The 18,660-nt window shown below is 48.5% G+C and overlaps 1 protein-coding gene across 8 annotated transcripts in view; it reads right to left on the bottom strand.

The window, feature by feature from the left end:
- EGFL6 (EGF like domain multiple 6) overlaps window positions 1–11,947 on the bottom strand; it is a 56,966-nt gene extending 45,019 nt beyond the window's left edge. For 7 of the 8 annotated variants that reach the window (XM_045050877.1, XM_045050883.1, XM_023249088.2 and 4 more), the window contains exon 1: window positions 11,584–11,912. In XM_045050877.1, the coding sequence (XP_044906812.1) occupies window positions 11,584–11,897 (314 nt within the window). In that variant the 5' untranslated portion in view covers window positions 11,898–11,912. Of the gene's footprint in view, window positions 1–11,583 lie in introns of all 8 variants that reach the window. The other variant, XM_045050878.1, reaches the window with a different exon arrangement.
- Between the last annotated feature and the right edge of the window lie 6,713 nt (window positions 11,948–18,660).

The following is an 18,660-nucleotide window of genomic DNA, read 5'->3' as shown; positions in this document are numbered from 1 at the left end:
GCAGCGACATGTTCTGTGCATATTTCCTAAAGAAGACCGAGCAGCTTGAAACAACAGCATAGGAAAAACCATCAGAGAACCACGCAAGTCCACAAACGAGCAACATGCCTTTTAATTCAAAGGGACAGCCACAAATGGGATTTTAGTGGTTTAATCATCCGATTCTACATCTGGTCAGGAAAATGGAAAACTAGTTTAAAGGCGGGGGGGGGGGGGGACTCTCTGGCGGATAAAATGGCTAATAATTACTTGTTGGTTTGTAGATGCCAGAGGAAATTGATTTATTACCCCAAGAATCCGGCTCTACATTCTATGTTTGCCGGGTTTTTCTTTTTTCTTTTTTTTTTTTCCTGAAATGCACATATGCAGTTATTTAAAATTATGGATAAAAAAGTAAGTATTAAAATATTTCTGTTTAAGTTGAAACAATACGATTGAGGGGAAGAAAGGAACGCGGCGCAGGCCAGCATCTCGACAATACTAGCAGGGCACGTGGGCTTATAAAATCCTTTAAAAAGGGCTAAAAAAAAAAAGGTTTAATCTAGAGTTCTTGCACGGCATTGCAAGTTAATGTTAGCGAATTATTCAGATTACTTCCCTAGCATCCTCCTTCCACCTGTCTTTTGCTCTAATTCCTGTCCAATCACTAACTTTCCCACCATTAATTCAATTATCGTTTTACGTTAATATCTGGTTGTATTCTGGATGAGGGACATACACTGTTAGGTGAAACTGCATGAAATTTTTACAAGATGAAACTGGCCCCCCCAAAATGGCCAAGTTTCTGAACTTTCGCGTTACGATTTAACGATCGTGGATGAGAACGTTATAGGTACTCAGCAAATCGGCTTCTGTGTCTCCTGGGCTACACTATGCTTGCCCGCCAGCCTGCCAGTTAGGTGGGGTCACCATGACTGGTTTGGGCCCATCAAAAGTGGGCAGATCACCCCCAGGTCTGTTCACAAAGCCTCCCGTGGGATCCCGGACACGCTCCATTTCTAACAGCCCATTGAACAAAAAGGACTCTGTGGACCTGGAGGAAATGGCACTTTGAGATGGATGGAGCCTGGACCCGTGTGAAAACATGCAGCAGAAGTCTCTCAAACATGCCTTGGACTTCAAGGCAGGTGAAGAAATAAACTTAACCATGTTCAGCCACTGCAAACTTGAGATGGTTTGATACGGAAATTAGCCTACCCTGATCAACAGAGTAGTATCTCAAGAGCGATTTCCTTTCCTAAAGTCTAGCGCACATATTTTCCTCATACGTGCATCTGTTTTATTTCTTTTTATTTTTTATTTGTTTCTCATACGTGCATCTGTTTGCACAAATAAAATCTTACGAAACTATCAACATGAATTGCATTTAGTTCCCTGTTTAGTGAACCGTGTATTTTTTATTTATTTTCTTAATTTATATATATATATATTTTATTTATTTTTGGGACAGAGAGAGACAGAGCATGAACGGGGGAAGGGCAGAGAGAGAGGGAGACACAGAATCGGAAACAGGCTCCAGGCTCCGAGCCAGAGCCCGACGCGGGGCTCGAACTCACGGACCGCGAGATCGTGACCTGGCTGAAGTCGGACGCTTAACCGACTGCGCCACCCAGGCGCCCCTTAATGTTTATTTTTGAGAGAGAGACAGAGACGAGCAGGGAGCAGCAGAGAGAGGGAGACAGAGAATCCAAGCAGACTCCAGGCTCTGAACTGTCAGCACAGAGCCCAACGTGGGGCTCTAACTCACGAACCGCGAGATCACGACTTGAGCTGCAGTCGGACGCTTCACCGACTGAGCCACCCAGGCACCCCAGCATGTATTTCTTAAAATGTACAAAACTGGCAGGGCGCCTGAGTGGCTCAGTCGGTGAAGTGTCCAACTTCGGCTCAGGTCGTGATCTCGCGGTTCGTGAGTTCGAGCCCCACCTCGGGTTCTGTGCTGATGGCTCAGATTCTGAGCCGGATTCTGTGTCTCCCTCTCTCTCTGCCCCTCCCCAACTTGTGCTCTGTCTCTCAAAAATAAATAAATGTAAAAAAAAAATTTTTTTTTTTGAAATGTACAAAACTGGAGCAGCACAGTCCAAGATACGAAGGAGGCATGCTTCCGGCACAGTACGAAGCACTGGAATTTAATGCATAACAGACTATAATGTGCTTGTATGCATTTGGCTGGATTACCTAACCTGCTGGGACCCGATAAACGTGGGGTCATCAATCCAAAGGGATTTACGAACCTAGAAAGAGAATTCCTGATCGTGGGCTGAACTGACCCCAGCAACATCCTCGGCCATCTCGGGAGGTCTGGCCTGGTCGGCTAGCGGCGGTCTCTCTCAGATCTCTCTTGCTGAACAACGTTTGGCATATCGGAGGCCCAGGGAACCTGTTCCCGAGGCAGGGATGTGTCAGTGTAGATGAGCAAACGTCTGTGGAGAGGAGGCTCTGAGCTGTGGGAGTCTGAGCTAAATGCCAAACTGTCCCCAGTTCCTTTAACGCGTTATACAGCTTGCTGTCTACACTGATCGAATTAATCACGAATCGCCATCTCCACAGCTGAAGTTAATTTAAAAACATTCCAGGGATTGTGTAAGTAGTGTAGTATGTCTTCATGGGATTCCTTACTTTCCGCAAAAATATACTGTGCCAGAGTTCTTTGCTTGCTGATGGTCAGGTTCCAGGAAACTTTAGGCTATTCCTTCTACAAGACAAATTGAGGAGTTAAAACTTCTTCTGCTCACGTTTATATATGGCCAAACAAATGAAACGAAATGGTTTCTAGAGAGGGGCCATCAGGTCCGGCCATGAGGTCTCTTTGCTTTGTTTCCTTTTGTGTTTATCAGAACTCCCAGGATGGCTGGCCCATTGTACCTAACCGGTTAGGATTAATTCTGATTTCCGACACATCTTCAATATCCAGAGCCCAAGTCCAACAGGCCCAGGGATGCCCCAAAGCGTCTCACCTTCCCAGATGCGCAGGCACTGAAGAGCCTCATCAAAAAATGCCCGGACTATCACGTGTGCCCCGGGATGTGTCCCTTACCTTCCAGTCTCCCGGGTCATGAATGGTAGTGTAATACGTGGTGCCTCCCATGGCTTCCTCCATTTCTCTCGCTTGCCTTCCAAGCTCAGGAGCCGGTGGAAACTGGGCATGGGGGTGGTCCTAGTTCAGGCTCTTCCAGAGGCCGATCGAAACAAGGGTCTGAATACAAGTGGTTAGTCGAGGAGGGAAAGGCATGGGGGCCAAGGGCAGAAAATGGAGTCTGAGAACTAGGCAACGCTAGATCAGACAGGGCCTTCTACACCATCTTAGATGGAACAGATTTTATTCTTCATCCAATGGAAAGCCACCGAAAGGCTTTAGGGAGAGGGCTAACACCGTCCGATTTAAATTTGAAGAGGAACACTTTGGGACTGAACTAGAGGGGACACAAGAAGCAGGAAAGGGATGCTACTGTAGGGGTTCAGGTGACAGATGACGGTGATGTGGCCGGGTGGTGGCAGGCGAGAGGGAGGCCAGGAGATGGGCTTGGGACGCGGTCTGCAATGGGAGTTAGCGCCAGACTGAACAGAAGAGGGGAGAAGAGTGAGTTGTCAGGAATGATGCCCAGGTTTTGGGCTTGAACCAGTGGGGATACTGTTTGTTCTGGAAGAGAGAGACTGGGTGAGACGGGGGGCAGTGAGTTCTGGGGAGCCGATCTAGAGCTCAGTTTGGGATGTCCTAAGCTCAACGGGACATCCCAATGGACAGGTCAAGAGTACAGCAGAGAGCACCTGGGGCTTGATGCTGACATTCTGAAGCCGTCTACACATAGATGGCATTGAAACAGCTAGAACTGGAAAGATCGCCTGGATGGAGTATAGATAAGGAATAAACTCGGGTCAGAGATGGAACTCTGTGCAAATGGAGGCTGATGAAAGAGGCTGAGGAGTAACCAGCGTGGGAGAAGGAAAACCAGAAAGTGTGATGTGGTGGTTTTAAAACATACCCACAAATTTTTTTGTCAGTCCTCCTTTCAAAAGGTGAAGCCCACGTCCCCACCCCTTATGTGGGACTGGACTTCGTGCCTGGCTTCAGACGAAGAGATCATGGTGGGCGCGATAGAGGCTCACTTCTGAGATTAGGACACAGAAGGCGTAGCAACCTTCACCTTCTCTCTCTCTCTCTCGGATTTCTTGCGATGTGGAAGTCTGCTGACATGCCATGAGGACCCTCGAGCAGTTCTATGGAGAGGTCCACAAGGCCAGGGGCTGAGACCTCCCGCCACCAGCCACTGAGGAGCCGAAGTCTCCTGCTGTGGTCAGGTGAGTGCGCCATCTTGGAAGCAGACCCTCCAGCTGGAGTCCAGCCTTCTGAGGACCACAGCATTGGCCGACAACTTGGCTGCAACCCTGTGAAAAGCCCCAAGCCCTGTGCGGCTGACGTGCTCCCAAACTCCCAGCTCACAGAAACCGTGAGGGATAAGAAATGTCATTTGAAACCTCTGAGCTTTGGAGTATTCTGTAGAACGGCAGTAGAAAATTAATGCATGTGGTGGCCAGAAACCAAGCAAAGGGACTACCCGAAGAGCAGAGGTGATGGTCTCTGTAAAGATATTTGGTGCTTTGGTATGATGTTTAATGTTGCATTTGTTTTCGCCAAGTCTGAGGTGCCACGGACCATAAGCGCGCTAATATGCACGTCCGGAAAGGAAAAATACTGCCAGTCTAACTGAACTATGGTCCACTGCCTTAAAGATAATTCAGTGCAATTGTGTGATCATTCTGAGCTTGAATTGGTCATGATGGGGTTAGCTTTACAGAACACGGCCTGCAAGGCCCCCCCTTGCTCTCTGCTCTCACAACCGAGCCCACGTCCCGTGGCCCAACCCACAGGCTCCCTGCAGCCCGGTTCCAGCTTGCCTTCTTGGCTGTCCCTGGGCTCGTGACCCCAGATGCTGGCCAGTCCACTTCCTATCTGGGCCCAATGCCTTCCTTTCACATTCCTCTTGCAAGTATGTATCAATCCAGCCAGCCATTCATTTATTCCTATGAAACATCTACTGGGAATTAAGCAGTGGAATCCTGGCTTTCTGCCCTCTGTTTTCTATCAGGTGGGCTCATATTCATTGCTCAAGGACAGTTTAAATGTCAGCCCCTGTCCTCCACTTTCCCTGACTCATGCAGACTAAATTTCTCCTATCTGGTTTCTATGGAATGTTTCCTATGTTCTCTATGTTCTCTCCCCCCCACCATACACACACACACACACACAAATGTGTATATAGTTTTATACGTGTATATATATACATAAACAGACGTTCATCTGTGCACAACGTGGGAGTTAGGGGTGCTAGCCCCCGGCACAGTCAAAAATCCTTGTATAACTTTTGACTCCCCCCAAATTGAACTAATAGCCTACCGTTGACTGGAAGCCTTACCGATAACATACAAAGGTTGATTAACACGTATTCTGTATATGTATTAATATGGTGTTCTTACAGTAAAGTAAGCTAGAGAAAATGAAATGTTATTAAGAGAGAACGCATCCACAGTACCGTACCATAAAAAATCCAAGGTTGAGTAGTTCAAACGCGTGTTAAGGGTCAACTGTGATACGTAAAAATATAATATATACGTATTCATTCTTTGGAATGCAACACCTACTATGTGCCGGGCAGGGGGCTAGGAGCTAGAGTTACGACCCTCACCCTGCACCCCATTCACCAAAACAGGCAGAGATGTTGCCTGTCCTACAAAGTTCAGTGGGGGCGGCAAAGAGATATGTATCTCTGGCATCCAGGAGAATGTTTGGGCATGTCGTTTGTTCAATTAATGTTGAGTTGAAGTGAATTAGTTTTAACTACTTTTAGAACATTGGGTTTTGGGGGGTTTTGTTCATTTGTTTTCATACACAAGACCTTCAGGGGCGACTGGGTGGATCAGTCGCCTAAGTGTCCGACTTCGGCTCAGGTCATGATCTCACCATTCGTGGGTTCGAGCCCCGCATTGGGCTCACTGCTGACAGCACAGAGCCTGCTTCAGATCCTCTGTCCCCCTCTCTACCTGCCCCTCCCCAGCTCATGCTCTCTCTCTCTCAAAACAAATAAATAAACTTTAAAAAACCCCACAAAAAACGAGACCTTCAGATTTAAAACAGGTATTTAAACCAGTACACTGATTACTCTGGATAGAACACCTCATGGAAAGTGATCTAACTATTCTTGGGAGACAACCACAGCTTTTAAATCTGCTACCTCTCCGCTATGATATTTTAAGCAAATCATTTAATCACTCAGTCTTTTGAAACTTAGTTTATCCATCTGTAAATTGAAGACATGATCTGTAATTTACACATGGCTGACATCGCAAGAGGGACCTCAATATCTGTTCTTCTTATGGCTGGAATGTGGATAGATTTGCCAGAGCTCTAGAAGCCATCTTTGGCTATGAAGGGGGAACCTTCTGGTAGAGATGTTAGATGGTGCAGCCTGGGCGCCTGACTGACCCAACTACGCCCTCCTATGTGAGAAACACAGTTCTATTTGTTTAAGCCAAGGTTATGTGGGTTTTCTCTCACTTGTGGCCAATATTAAAGGGTCAAAAGGCAATGTTGCTATACTCACTGGCCAGTTACCCTATTCTGACATCTCCTACCTAAAATCCCCAACGTCACATGTCTTGGGAGGCCCAGTTTTCAGTGTGCATTCAACCGGAAATCAAGATCACGTCCCATAGGGTCTCTATCTTTTGTGCGCTTAACTTGCGCATTCGTTTGCTGGGGCTTTCATGACAATGTACCCCAAACTGGGTGGCTTCAGGACCAAAATTCATTTTTTCACAATTCTGGAGGCTGGAAGTCTGAGATCAAGCCACAAATGGTTTCTTCTGAGGCCTCACTCCTTGGCTTACAGATGGCCATCTTCTCCCTGTACCTTCACATGGTCTTTCCAGTCTTTTTTCTGTGGTTGTACGTGTGTGTGTGCACACGTGAGTGAGCCTGTGTGTCCTAATGTCTTCTTACGAAGATACCAGTCATACTGGATTAGGGCCACCCTAATGACCTTATTTTTAACTAGTTACCACTTTAAAGACACTATGTCCCCCAAGAGTCACATTCTCAACGTATGAATTTGGGAAGGGAGGACACAACTCAGCCCACAAAACCTTAGGACACCCGTATGTCCTGCCCCTAGTCTCCCCAGAGGACTTTGTGTCCTGGAACTTGTCACCAGAAGCACAAATGCCTGCGGCATTTCCCTGTGTCATCAGGTTAGTGACAAATGGTGCCTTGTGGCTGGTGGCCAGCCTTGTTTCGTGATGTTCAAGGGTCTTCTCTGTCGGCGGCAGCCAGCTCTGCCTGTGCCCATGGTAAGCTGAAAGTGTAGACTGCCCCCCTCAGAAGCCCTCAACCAATGACTGATGGGAGTATAAATACCCCAGCTCCCTTGCCTTCAGGGGGGTAACTCTGAGCCATGTGTCCTATGGTCTGCCAGAATTCCCCAGCAGGATGAAATCACAGTGGTAACTTCGAAAACATTTCGTTCCCTACTAGAACTTTCTGGGGTCACCTTACAAATAAACCGCATACACTCGAATCCTGGTCTCAGAATCTGCTTCTGAGATTATGTCAGGATCGATGTATCCAATTTGGGGGGTGGGGGAATAAATTTGGAATATTGGAATGTCACTGCTCTAGAGGCAGAAGAGCCAATCAAATAAGGTTCTTGGAAATTCATCAAATCTCTTCAAGCTGGTCCATCCCAATGTCTGTCAAATAGGTACAATATCTCTTTCTTAGGGTTGAGGAGAGAAGTGATTGAAATCACACTGAAAAGCGTTGACACGCAGTAGAGTGTCAACAGTATTTGTTAAATGCTGATCTGATTTATGAAGACTGGGTAAGATACTTATTTTCATTTTAATGTTTGTGCAACCTTGGCTTATACGCATCAATTACATATAAATAGGATTTTAATAACCTCCTAAACCAATGAGCCGAGTTCTTCTAGGAAATAGTGACCATGAAATGTAAAAGATGCATGATACCTCAGCCACTGACAAATCACTAAAATCGTGTTTAAAAACAAGATCCAGGGGGCCCCTGGGTGGCTCAGTCGGTGAAACGTCCGACTCCGGCTCAGGTCGTGATCTCACGGTTCATGAGTTCGAGCCCCGTGTAGGGCTCTGTGCTGACAGCTTGGAGCCTGGAGCCTGCTTTGGATTCCGTGTCTGTCTGTCTGTCTCTCTCTCTGCCCCTCTCACGCTCAGGCTCAATCTTTCAAAAATAAATAAAACATTAAAAAAATTAAAAAAAAAAAAAAAAGATCCAGCCCATAAAACCAAGAACAATGGATTCACAGTTCATGCTTCCTACGGAAGGCTGAAAAATGGTCTCCCCAAAGATATTCACGTCCTAAGGCTTGGACCCTGTACATGTTACCTTATGGCAAAAGGACTTTGCAGATGTGATCAAATTAAGGATCTTATGAGAGAGAGACCATCCTGGAATATCTGGGTGGGGCTGATATAATCACAGGCTGCTTCTTCGAGGGAGGAAGATGACTAAGAGAAAAAAGGCAAGGTGATGAGGAAGGGACTGAAGTGATGTGGATGCAAGCCTAGGATTGTTGGAAGCCTCCAGAAGCTGTAAAAGACAAGGACAGATTCTCCCCTGGAGCCTCCAGAAGGAACCAGCCCTCCGAACCCCTTCGTCTTAGCCCCTTATGACTCATTTTGGATTGTGGATCTCCAGAACTCTAAGAGAATAAATCTGTGTATTTTTTAAGCCACAAAACGTGTGGAAAATTCGTACAAGGGCACTTTCTTAGCAGGGCTCGGAGAAGAATCAGTTCTCAACATAGGTGTGATTTACAGAAAGCAGGCATCTCTCTCCCTGAGCACAGACCCTCAGCATGAACCCACTCATTCCTTCCTCTCACATTTTCACTTGAATTCAACAGAGAAAAAAATGTTTACCAGATATATGTTATAACAGGGAATTGCTCCAAACTTGAAAAGATTAACAACAGTAACATTTATCTCATGTGCTCAAGGCCAAAAGACACCAGTGTTAGGTCCTGGAACACTGTGGAGGTGAAATTCAGATCAATAAATGTCCTAGACGGGCAAAAAGTCCCAATGCCCAGAGAGCATTTAAAAAATATAAGATTCAGGGGCGCCTAGGTGTCTCAGTTAAACGTCCGACTTCGGCTCAGGTCATGATCTCGCGGTTCATGAGTTCGAGCCCTGCGTCGGGCTCTGTGCTGATGGCTCAGAGCCTGGAGCCTGCTTCGGATTCTGTGTCTCCCTCTCTCTCTGCCCTTCCCCTGCTCATGCTCTGTCTCTGTCTCTCTCTCGAAAATAAATAAAACATTAGAAAGATTTTCTTTTTTAAAATACATAGGATTCAAGCCAAATACTGATGCTTAAGATCAGGAAAATGCATGCTGCTAATGATTTATTCAGTTGATGACTGATAACTGTACTATGCACTAAGCACCATTTAGGAGGCATGCAATTTTCTAGATCACGAAAATCCTGGTGCAGTATTTTAATTAAAAACAAAAGAAAACAGTGCTTCTATTAGAAAGCTCTACACAGCAGTCGCAGATTTTACTGCAGGCTGTGAAGCCTCAGGAAACAACCGGAAGACACACTCTTCTCCAAGCAAGGGCCTTGCCTTTTTGGTGAACATATCGTCTGTAACGTGGGGGCTGGAGTTGATTAAACGTGGTTTCTGGGCAGCTCCTGGAGGGCTGACCGCCTGACATTCCCAAGCCCGCTGAGCAGGTAATAAACACACCAGCTTGTGAACCTGATACCGTGTAAAGGAAGCACATTTCACATCTCGAAAACCAAGGAATTGCAGAATCCTGACGTGGATTCTTCGTTTTACTATTCCTTGGTTTATTTGAGGGCTTTTCGGCTTTTATTTTAATTTGGTGGCTCTTTGCGAGTGGAGCTCTTGGAGGTCGGTTTGCCGGCTGCTGAGGAACCGTTAATCTCATCTCCAAAGAGCATTTGGTCTTTCTTAAGTAGGCTTTCTAGCCATACAAGAACCCCCCAACGTTCCAGGAAACCGTGATTATGAGCAAAATTGCATCTGCTTACATTTTTAGGGTGGAAAGGAAATTGAAACTTACGATCATACGTTCTAAGAACCTGGTTTGAGGTTTGTTCTGTTTGAACTTCAAAATCCCTTAATACGGTGGCTGACTGATGAAAGATTCCCCCCCCTCCCCGTAAGTCAAACAAAGATAGTCAGGCTCACCTTTAAGAAGCCTGTTCCACACCAAGGCTCTCAGCCTGCTCTCCCTGGGAATTAGTGACACACAAAAAAATCTCCACAGGGCAGGGATTCTGGAAGCCACCGCCTCCACCCCCACCTTGGTGCGTGTCTGGGGACATTCTAGCTGGAGAGGCTGCTACTGCTCAAAAGTCTGTAATGCACAGGACAGCTTTCCACCCACCCCCAACCAAGAATTGTCCAGCCCAGCCCCAAAGGTCAACAGCGCTACAACAAAGGAACCCAGCTCTAGTGGGCACCTCAGAAAGCAAGGTATCACAACCAGAGAACCGGGAAAGCATGTCCAGGGAGTGATTCCTAAAAGGCTGCCCTAGTGTGGGAGAGGAGTGCAGGAATCTGAGCCAGACTGCCTGGGTTTGAACGCCGGCTCCATCACTTACTACTGGCTGTGCCTCTTTGCGCGAGTTATTCAACTGTTCTGAGCCTCATTTCTCTCCCCTGCCATATGGGGATTATAATCATAGTGCTTATTACCACAACACTTATGGGCTTTAAATGGGGTTAATAGTCCTCAAGTGTTTAGAACGGGGCCAGGACCACAGCAAGCCCTAACTACGTTCGTCTTTACCAAGTGGCTTTGCTGATCTCTGGAGAAGGAAGTTTTTCAAGGGCTTCGAGAAGTTTATCAACAGTAGAGAGAACGGCTTCAGAGTCTCAATTGCCACAGCAAGAAAAAACGAGTCAATTTCATCTGACACCCACATCCTTTCTTTCCGGTTCGTCAACCTTAATCAGAAAGGCACCTAGACCGAGGAGGGGCGAGGAGGGGCGAGGAGGGGCGGGGGGGCGCGCCGGCCCCCCCCCCCCCCCCCCCGCCCCGGGCTCAGCCCAAGCACGGCAAACACTTACTCCCTCGGCCTCAGTTTCTCCCCCTCCTTCCCCAGCAAAACTAGCGACGGACAATCAGTGGGCGCCCTACAGACAGAACGGAAGATACAGAAGTCCACGGGCACAGAACCCACCCACCCACCGCCGCTCGCACCCACACAGATGTGTGCAGACCACCAAGCCAGAACGCGCACCCCCCGGGCTGGGCACAGAGCCTCTCTCCCCCCCCCGAAACCCGCCCGACGCCGCCAGGTGGGGCACAGGCGGTGCGGGGGGTACCGGGGAGCAAGCCTCGCCAAAGGGGCACGGGTTGGAGAGCCCGTGGGCGCCCCGGGCCCCCCACCTTTTGAAACCCCGTCTCAGCGCGCGCGCACACTGGCACCCCTCCCCTACGCTGCAGGGGTGCCTGGAGGGACCGAGGAGAGAGAGAAGCCGCCGCGCGGGGGAGCTCAGGCCGGGCGATAACCACTCACCTGGCCGCGTCCCCCGATCCACCTGCCACCCAGGGGAGCAGCAGCGGGAGCGCCAGGGCCCAGGGACGCGGCATCTTGGCGCCGGGGCCTCCCTCCGCCGCCTCCCGCCGCTCCTGCTGCGCCTCCTCGGGAGGGCGCGGGCCCCGGGGCGCTGCGGGCCGGCCGCCTCCGCTCTCCTCGGCCGCTCGGGGCCTCCGCCGCTCCCCGGCGCGGTCGCAGCGGGCTGTGGGGGCGCCCCGGCGAGGCGCGCGCGGCTCCTGTCCCCGTGCAGCGGGGCCGGGCGCGCCAGGGAGGGCGGGGCGGGCCGTGCACATCTGGCCGGGACCCGCCTCCAGCACCACCCGCGCATCCTCCGCGCTCTCTGCTCACCCGAGAACCTTCCCCCCGGGGCTCAGGGCGCTTGTCTCCAGGCAGAGTCACCGCGTGGCGCCATCTGTTTGGGGCCGATTCCGGGGATACCTGCGCTCGGGTTTCAGAATTTGGTGAAGTCGAAGCAGGAGCCCAGGATGCTGGTTCAGAGCACTTCTGTGCCACTTTTGTTTAGGTCTTCATACTCCGCTAGGTTTTCTTCCACGCACTGTAAATCATGGGCGGCTAGAGCTGGAAGGTCACCAAGTCCGGGGCAAACCCTTCCTTTCACAAGCGATCTCTCAGGCTCATCTGCGACGGCTTACTTAGGGGACCATCGAATGATACTGTAATATAACCAGCGCAGAATCTAATGGCAGAAACACGTTCGGACCTTCCTCCACCCCGCCCCTGCACATCCATACCCTTTGGCTTCACGGTGGGCACAACCTGTGGCCCCACGTTTTTGTCTCTGGACTTGACTGCGACTTGCCTCGACCAATGGCATAAGGGCAGAAGTTAGCCAAGTTGCCAGTTCCAAGCCTACACCATAAGACACCTGAGCCCCTCTCCCGGGCAAGAGAAGACAATGGCCCAGCTGGCATCATAGGCCAAGGAGAATGAGGAACAGAGCCACTCAGTCAAGCTTAGCCTGTATCATCCAACCCCCAGATACACGAGTGAGCTCAGCCAAGGTCAGCGATGCCAAACAAACTACTGAGCCTCACTGTGACCCTCTGTTACGCGGACGCAGCCTATGACCTGGTATTAGAAATCAAAAGAAGCATGATGGAGAAAGAGGAGGTTTGTCTTGATATGCTTGATTCATGGTTATATAATGAGTATATGCCTTAACTGTAGCCAACAAAATGTGAGAAGCGGAGATGGGAAGATGCAAGTGGTGGACTCTTGATTTAAACCATAATGGATCTCCTTATTGGTGTAAGCCATGTTCAGTTGGATCCTTGGTTTTATGGTTGAAGGTATCCTAATGGATGCGGTATCATTGGTCAGTAACCAGTTAGGCCATTGAGCTGCTCATAGATAATGGCCTGTCCTAACATTCTACATGCATCATCTTACTCAACACCCACAACTCCATACGTAGTGATCATTGGTTCCCCCATTTTTTTTTTTAACGTTTATTTATTTTTGAGACAGAGACAGAGCATGAGCGGGGGAGGGTCAGAGAGAGGGAGACATAGAATCTGAAATAGGCTCCAGGCTCTGAGCTGTCAGCCTAGAGCCCGACGTGGGGCTCGAACTCACGGACCGTGAGAGCATGACCTGAGCTGAAGTCAGCCGCTTAACCGACTGAGCCACCCAGGCGCCCCGGTTCCCCCATTTTTAAAGTGTCAAGAAAGGCAGCCAGAGAGGTTAAGCGACTTCCCCAAAGTCCTACCTCTAACAAGTGTGAAGCTGGGATTGGAAAGGAGGGCCCTTCTCCCCCGAGCTCTGCTGTTCCAGAAATCCTTTTTCTCCTCTTCTTAATCCTTGGTGGCTTCAGAGGTCAAATGAGTCTCGTGAATAAGGTAGTAAGATGACCGCTTCAAGGCCATGACCCCAATCCTTTGGACTCTTCACACCAAAACTGGTGAGATTTACTGAAAATACCAAAACTGAGTTCTAAAGGTGAGGCTGTTTTACGATTGTTGCTTTTTTCGGAACAGACCTCTCTTCTGTCTGCTTAAAGGAGGTGATGAACGTTATAACAGGAACCTTCCAGAGTGGCTGATCAAACTCTCCTCTGCCAACCCACCTCTTACCTCCTAGGGGGAGCTGTGGACAAAGGCGCCATCGGGTAGCATGATGAACAGAGAAGGAACCTGGAAATTATGTGTTGCCAGGTGAGAAGACATTGGATACAAACTGCCGTGGAGAGGCAGGTGTTTCTAATAACCACACTGGCGTCGCTGACGTTGAGGAGTGCGGCTCTTTAGGGGGCCCCACTGCCTCCTACAAAGGAAAAACAATCTTGGATCAGAATCTCATAAAATCATCCGCACCTTTTACCACATTTTTTTTTTCCTCCAATCTATTTTCGCCGAGCCCCCTGCGTGGTACAGGTGTGATGGGATATTCTTGTGCCCTTCTGAAATATACACACGGAACACACGTATAAAACTTTGAATGCTGACATCGCGCCCGGTGCTGAGATCCAAAAGCTGTATTGAAATAGCGGCACCAGAAGCAAAGCATTGTGAGATCAAACGGCTGGGTGGAAGTGTCTAGGCCCGAGCTTTTAAACTCGAAGGTCAGTACACACTAGCTGGGGGTCTTGTTCAAATGCAGATTCGGATGGTGTTAGCTCTGGAATAAGGCCGGAGTCTCGATTACTCAAAAGATCTCAAGTGATGTCTATGCTGCCGTCCCGAGAAGTGAGAGTCTGGAGATCACCTGGAGGGGGCGCCTGGGTGGCTCAGTCGGTAGAGCATTGGACTCGACTTCCCCTCAGGTCAGGATCTCAAGGTTCGTTGAGTGCAAGCCCCACGTCGGGCTCTGCGCGGACAGAGCAGAGCCTGCTGGGGATTCTGTCTCCCTCTCTCTCTCAAAATAAAGAAAAATCAAAAACTTTAAAAAACAACTGGAGATCACCCGGAGGAATAGTTCTCAAGTTCAGCTGCACATTGAGGTCGCCTGGGAAGCTTTGAAACTGCCGATGCCCCGCCCCACCTCCACAGTTTCTACTGTATGAACCAAGGCTTGAGCATGGGGACCCTTAGAATCTTCCCTGGTGGTTCTAAGCGCAAACCAAGATGGAGAACCATTGGTTTGGGCCGACTCCAAAATTTTACAAATGGAAAAGCAGCTCCACTGTGTGAAGAGCCATGCCCTAGGCCACACACAGGGCGAGGTCCTGCCTCGGTTTCCATCACGTGGCCCTCCCCTCAAACTTCAAGAGATTTTCGAGATCACCCTTCCTCTCAAGAGGAAAATGGCCCCTCTTCATTCTTAGTCTTCTATGTTAATTGTAGTGACACGTTCTAGAAATTGATGTCTTCCCAGTCTGTTTTTCTTTCCATTTCTCTGTTTTGTTGTGTTTTATTACTTTTTATTTCAATTTTAGTTTCATTTAAATGTTAGTTTAAGTTTTAGTTTAGCACAGTATTGGTTTCAGGAGTGGAATGGAGTGATTCATCACTTACAACACCCAGAGCTCGTCCCAGCAAGTGCCTTCCTTCATATCCATCACCCTTCTCATTTGTTCCGTGAAATTCTGTATGGCAAGGAGAATCTTCAGGTATACACAGCTTGGCTTCATCCTGTGCCTGTCAGGGACCCTGTTCTTGGAGCTCTGTGGTGGCAGAAAAGTCCCAACCACTTTCAGTCTTCCTTCCCTTCCTGGTCCCCCACCTCTCCTTCCTTCCCTCTGCGTCTTCTCCCTCCCTTCTTGCTCATTTATCTGGACCCTACCAAGTGCCAGGCCCTGTGGGGACCGCTTGGTAGAAATGTGTCTGCCGGACAGGCTCTGCTTTTTCCTCCCTGGGGACCTGGGATGGCCCGCTAACACCTGGCCCTCTTCAACATCATGACCCACACCTCTTGGGGAGCAGGAAAAAAATGAAGGTCAACTTGAAAGAGAAAAAAAATCACACCGTGATTCATTTTTCCTCCAATTTTGCCCGCTCCTAGGACCTCCCACTTGATAACTGAAGAGAAATTGATATTTGTGGAGGGATTATCATATGCTGGGCATTTCAGAGTCATTCTTTACTCTTGGCAATAAGGTAGATACCATCACACCGTTTTACGGATGAGCCACGTGAAGTCTGGAGCAGTTACGTCTCGTCCACGGTCACCCATCGACAAAATGGAAGGAACATGGATGTGGGAGTCAGACCCCACTGGTGGTTAATTTGGCTGCCAGATTTCCTTCTTCCTAGTAGGAATTCATGGCCTGGCAGTGGTGGAGGAAGGCCCGTTCACCACCAGCAACAGTGAAGATTTTCGATGTCGGGGAGTATGTGCTGGTGAGGGTCAGCATGGCTTTCATCTGATTTTTTTAAAAAATTTTTTCTTAGTGTTTATTTATTTTTGAGAGGCAGAGAGAGGCAGCATGAGCGGGAGAGGGCAGAGAGAGAGAGAGGGAGACCCAGAATATGAAGCAGGCTCCAGGCTCTGAGCTGTCAGCCCAGAGCCCGACGCAGGGCTTGAACTCACAGACCACGAGATCATGACCTGAGCTGAAGTCGGACGCTCAACCGACTGAGCCACCCAGGCGCCCCAGCTTTCATCTGATTTTTAAGGGAGTCTGTGATCTAGGACGCTTTAAATGTCACTACTGTCTAGAGAGATCTCCTTGCCCATGAATGAAATTTCACTGTCTGAATGTTAGCACCCTTGACTTTGACTAAATTCATGTTTCCCACCTATGGCACTCAGTCACCAAGGGCTTTTCTTTTTGTCTTTACGGGGTGGGGGGTGGGGGTACAGCTGGAGTCCACCCTATATACTTCCTTCCTGCTCCATGTGTAAATATCCTGTGCTGCTTTCCTGTTCACGATTGAATATAATAGCTCGGCATACCCCTGGCAAGGCTAGTCTATTTATTTTGCCTACAGAAATCCTACAGGCTGATTTCTGAGAATTCAACCCGGGCAACTCCGTTTACATGGGCCTTCAAAGTACAGACGTTTGTCCCAAGTCGCTCTGACTTGACTTGGGAAAGCCTGGCTGAGAGCTGCTCCGTGGGCTGTTAAATTGCAACTATCTTTGTGATGCCTCTTTTAAGGATGAAAGTAGCAACATTTGCTAAAACAATATATTTTCGTTCTTTTTTTTTTCACATACATACCTTCCGATCTGCAAACGGTTCTCATGGGGTTTGCAGACTTATTCCTTTAACCCATTTATTGTACTCCTGCCAATCACGTGCAGGACACTGTGTCCGGCGGGGATGGAAAGATGAATAAGAGATAATCCCTTGCCCTGGGTGACGGAAATGTCAATACATTAGGATTAACGGTGTCAGTGCTAACAGAAGTACTTTAGGTGCTGTGGAAACAAGGAAGGAAGAAGATAAATGCTTTGGGTTCTATACCTATCGATGTTGTTCCTGTATTATCCCCTACTTGCATAAATTGTCTTATAAAACAGTTTTTAGATGGCGGGGGTTTTACAAAACAGGGAATCTTGAAAACTGTCTTTGCTCAGATAATAACTGGTCCCAAACCACGACGTGGTCCTGACCCACAGGGGTGCCGGTCCTTTTGAGAGAGGGAGCATCTGGATTCAGTTCAGGGTTCTACCAACTAATTGCCTCCACTCGCGCAAAGTCAGTTCACGTCCTCAGGCCTCACTACGTCTGTATCATGCTTGCAAAGGATTCTGGATCCTTAAGTGTCTCTCTTCAAAGCTCCATGATTCTAACATTTTCTTTTGTAGGAAGGTGGGGGGAAAAAACAACTAGGACCCAAAAGATCGTATTTGAAACTCAAAAGTAGGGTTCATTTCAGGAAACAAGGAATCTTGTTTCAATGAATAAATGGATGGAAAAAGGAGTAAATGAAGTTTCTCTTCCACTGTGGCTAAGATTCACTCTGCTCTGCCTCTGGCTTTTTTCCACACGTTGTGTGTGTTTATACAGTAATTTATTTAGTACCCACTTGGGGTGCCTGGGTAGCTCAAGTCGGTTGAGCGTCCGACTTCAGCTCGGGTCACGATCTCGCGGTTCGTGGGTTCGAGTCCCGCATCCGGCTCTGGGCTGACAGCTCGGAGCCTGGTGCCTGCTTCGGATTCTGTGTCTCCCTCTCTCTCTGCCCCTCCCCAGCTTGTGCTTTCTCAAAAATAATAAACGTTTAAATTTTTTTTCAAAAGCTCTATTTAGTAGCCACTTGGTGTCAGAGAGCTTGGGGTTGGTAATATAGTTCAGGATGTCTAGCATTAACTGACATTAGTACCCCTAATCATCACGTCTACTAAAAACCCACCATACGTTTCCATTAGGCCCTCATGACAGTGGTCCTGCGCTATTGAGAACTGCTTAGCAGGATGGGGACCACAGTGAGAGCTCCCTAAATACACACTCTGCTTATGGCTTCCTTCCCTTCTTTGTCTCACCTCCCCTCTTGTTTACCATTGATGTCTTGAATCATCTGTAAGTCATTTTCACTCATATTTAAGTCTCGGGGTCTCCTTCTGGGAGGCAGGCACTTTGTTAGGGCAGGAGGCATGATACGGCATCCTAAGCTCTCTTAAGAAATTCTCTGGACCCCAGGGCTCCCGGGTGGCTCAGTCGGGTAAGCGTCTGACTTTGGCTCAGGTCACGATCTCTTGTTCGAGAGTTCAAGAACCCCACGTCGGACTCTGCACTGACAGTGCGAAGCCTGCTTGCAATTCTCTCTCTCTCCCACTTGCGCGCTCTCTCTGTCAAAATAAACTCTAAAAAGGAGGAGGAGGAGGAGGAGGAGGAGGAGGAGGAGGAGGAGGAGAAATAATAATTCTCTGAACCTCGTAGCCTCTTGTATGTGTCACCTTTTTTTCCTTTGCTATTTTTTATGGGCATATGTACCTTTTGGTATTACCTTTCCTCTGTTTTAAAATACTTTCCTTGAAATGCAAATCAAAACCACAATGACCTATCCCCTCACACCTGCCAGCAGAAGGGCTAAAATCAAAAACACAAGACACAAGTGTTGGCGAGGATGTGGAAAAAAAGAAACCCTCATGCACCGTTGGTGGGGACGCAAACTGGTGCAGCCACTGTGGAAAACAGTACGAAGGCTTCTC

This window comes from Felis catus, chromosome X (assembly GCF_018350175.1).
Source record: "Felis catus isolate Fca126 chromosome X, F.catus_Fca126_mat1.0, whole genome shotgun sequence".
NCBI lineage: Eukaryota > Metazoa > Chordata > Mammalia > Carnivora > Felidae > Felis > Felis catus.
Note: the sequence above shows the minus strand (reverse complement) of the source record. Positions and strands in the feature narration are given on the sequence as shown.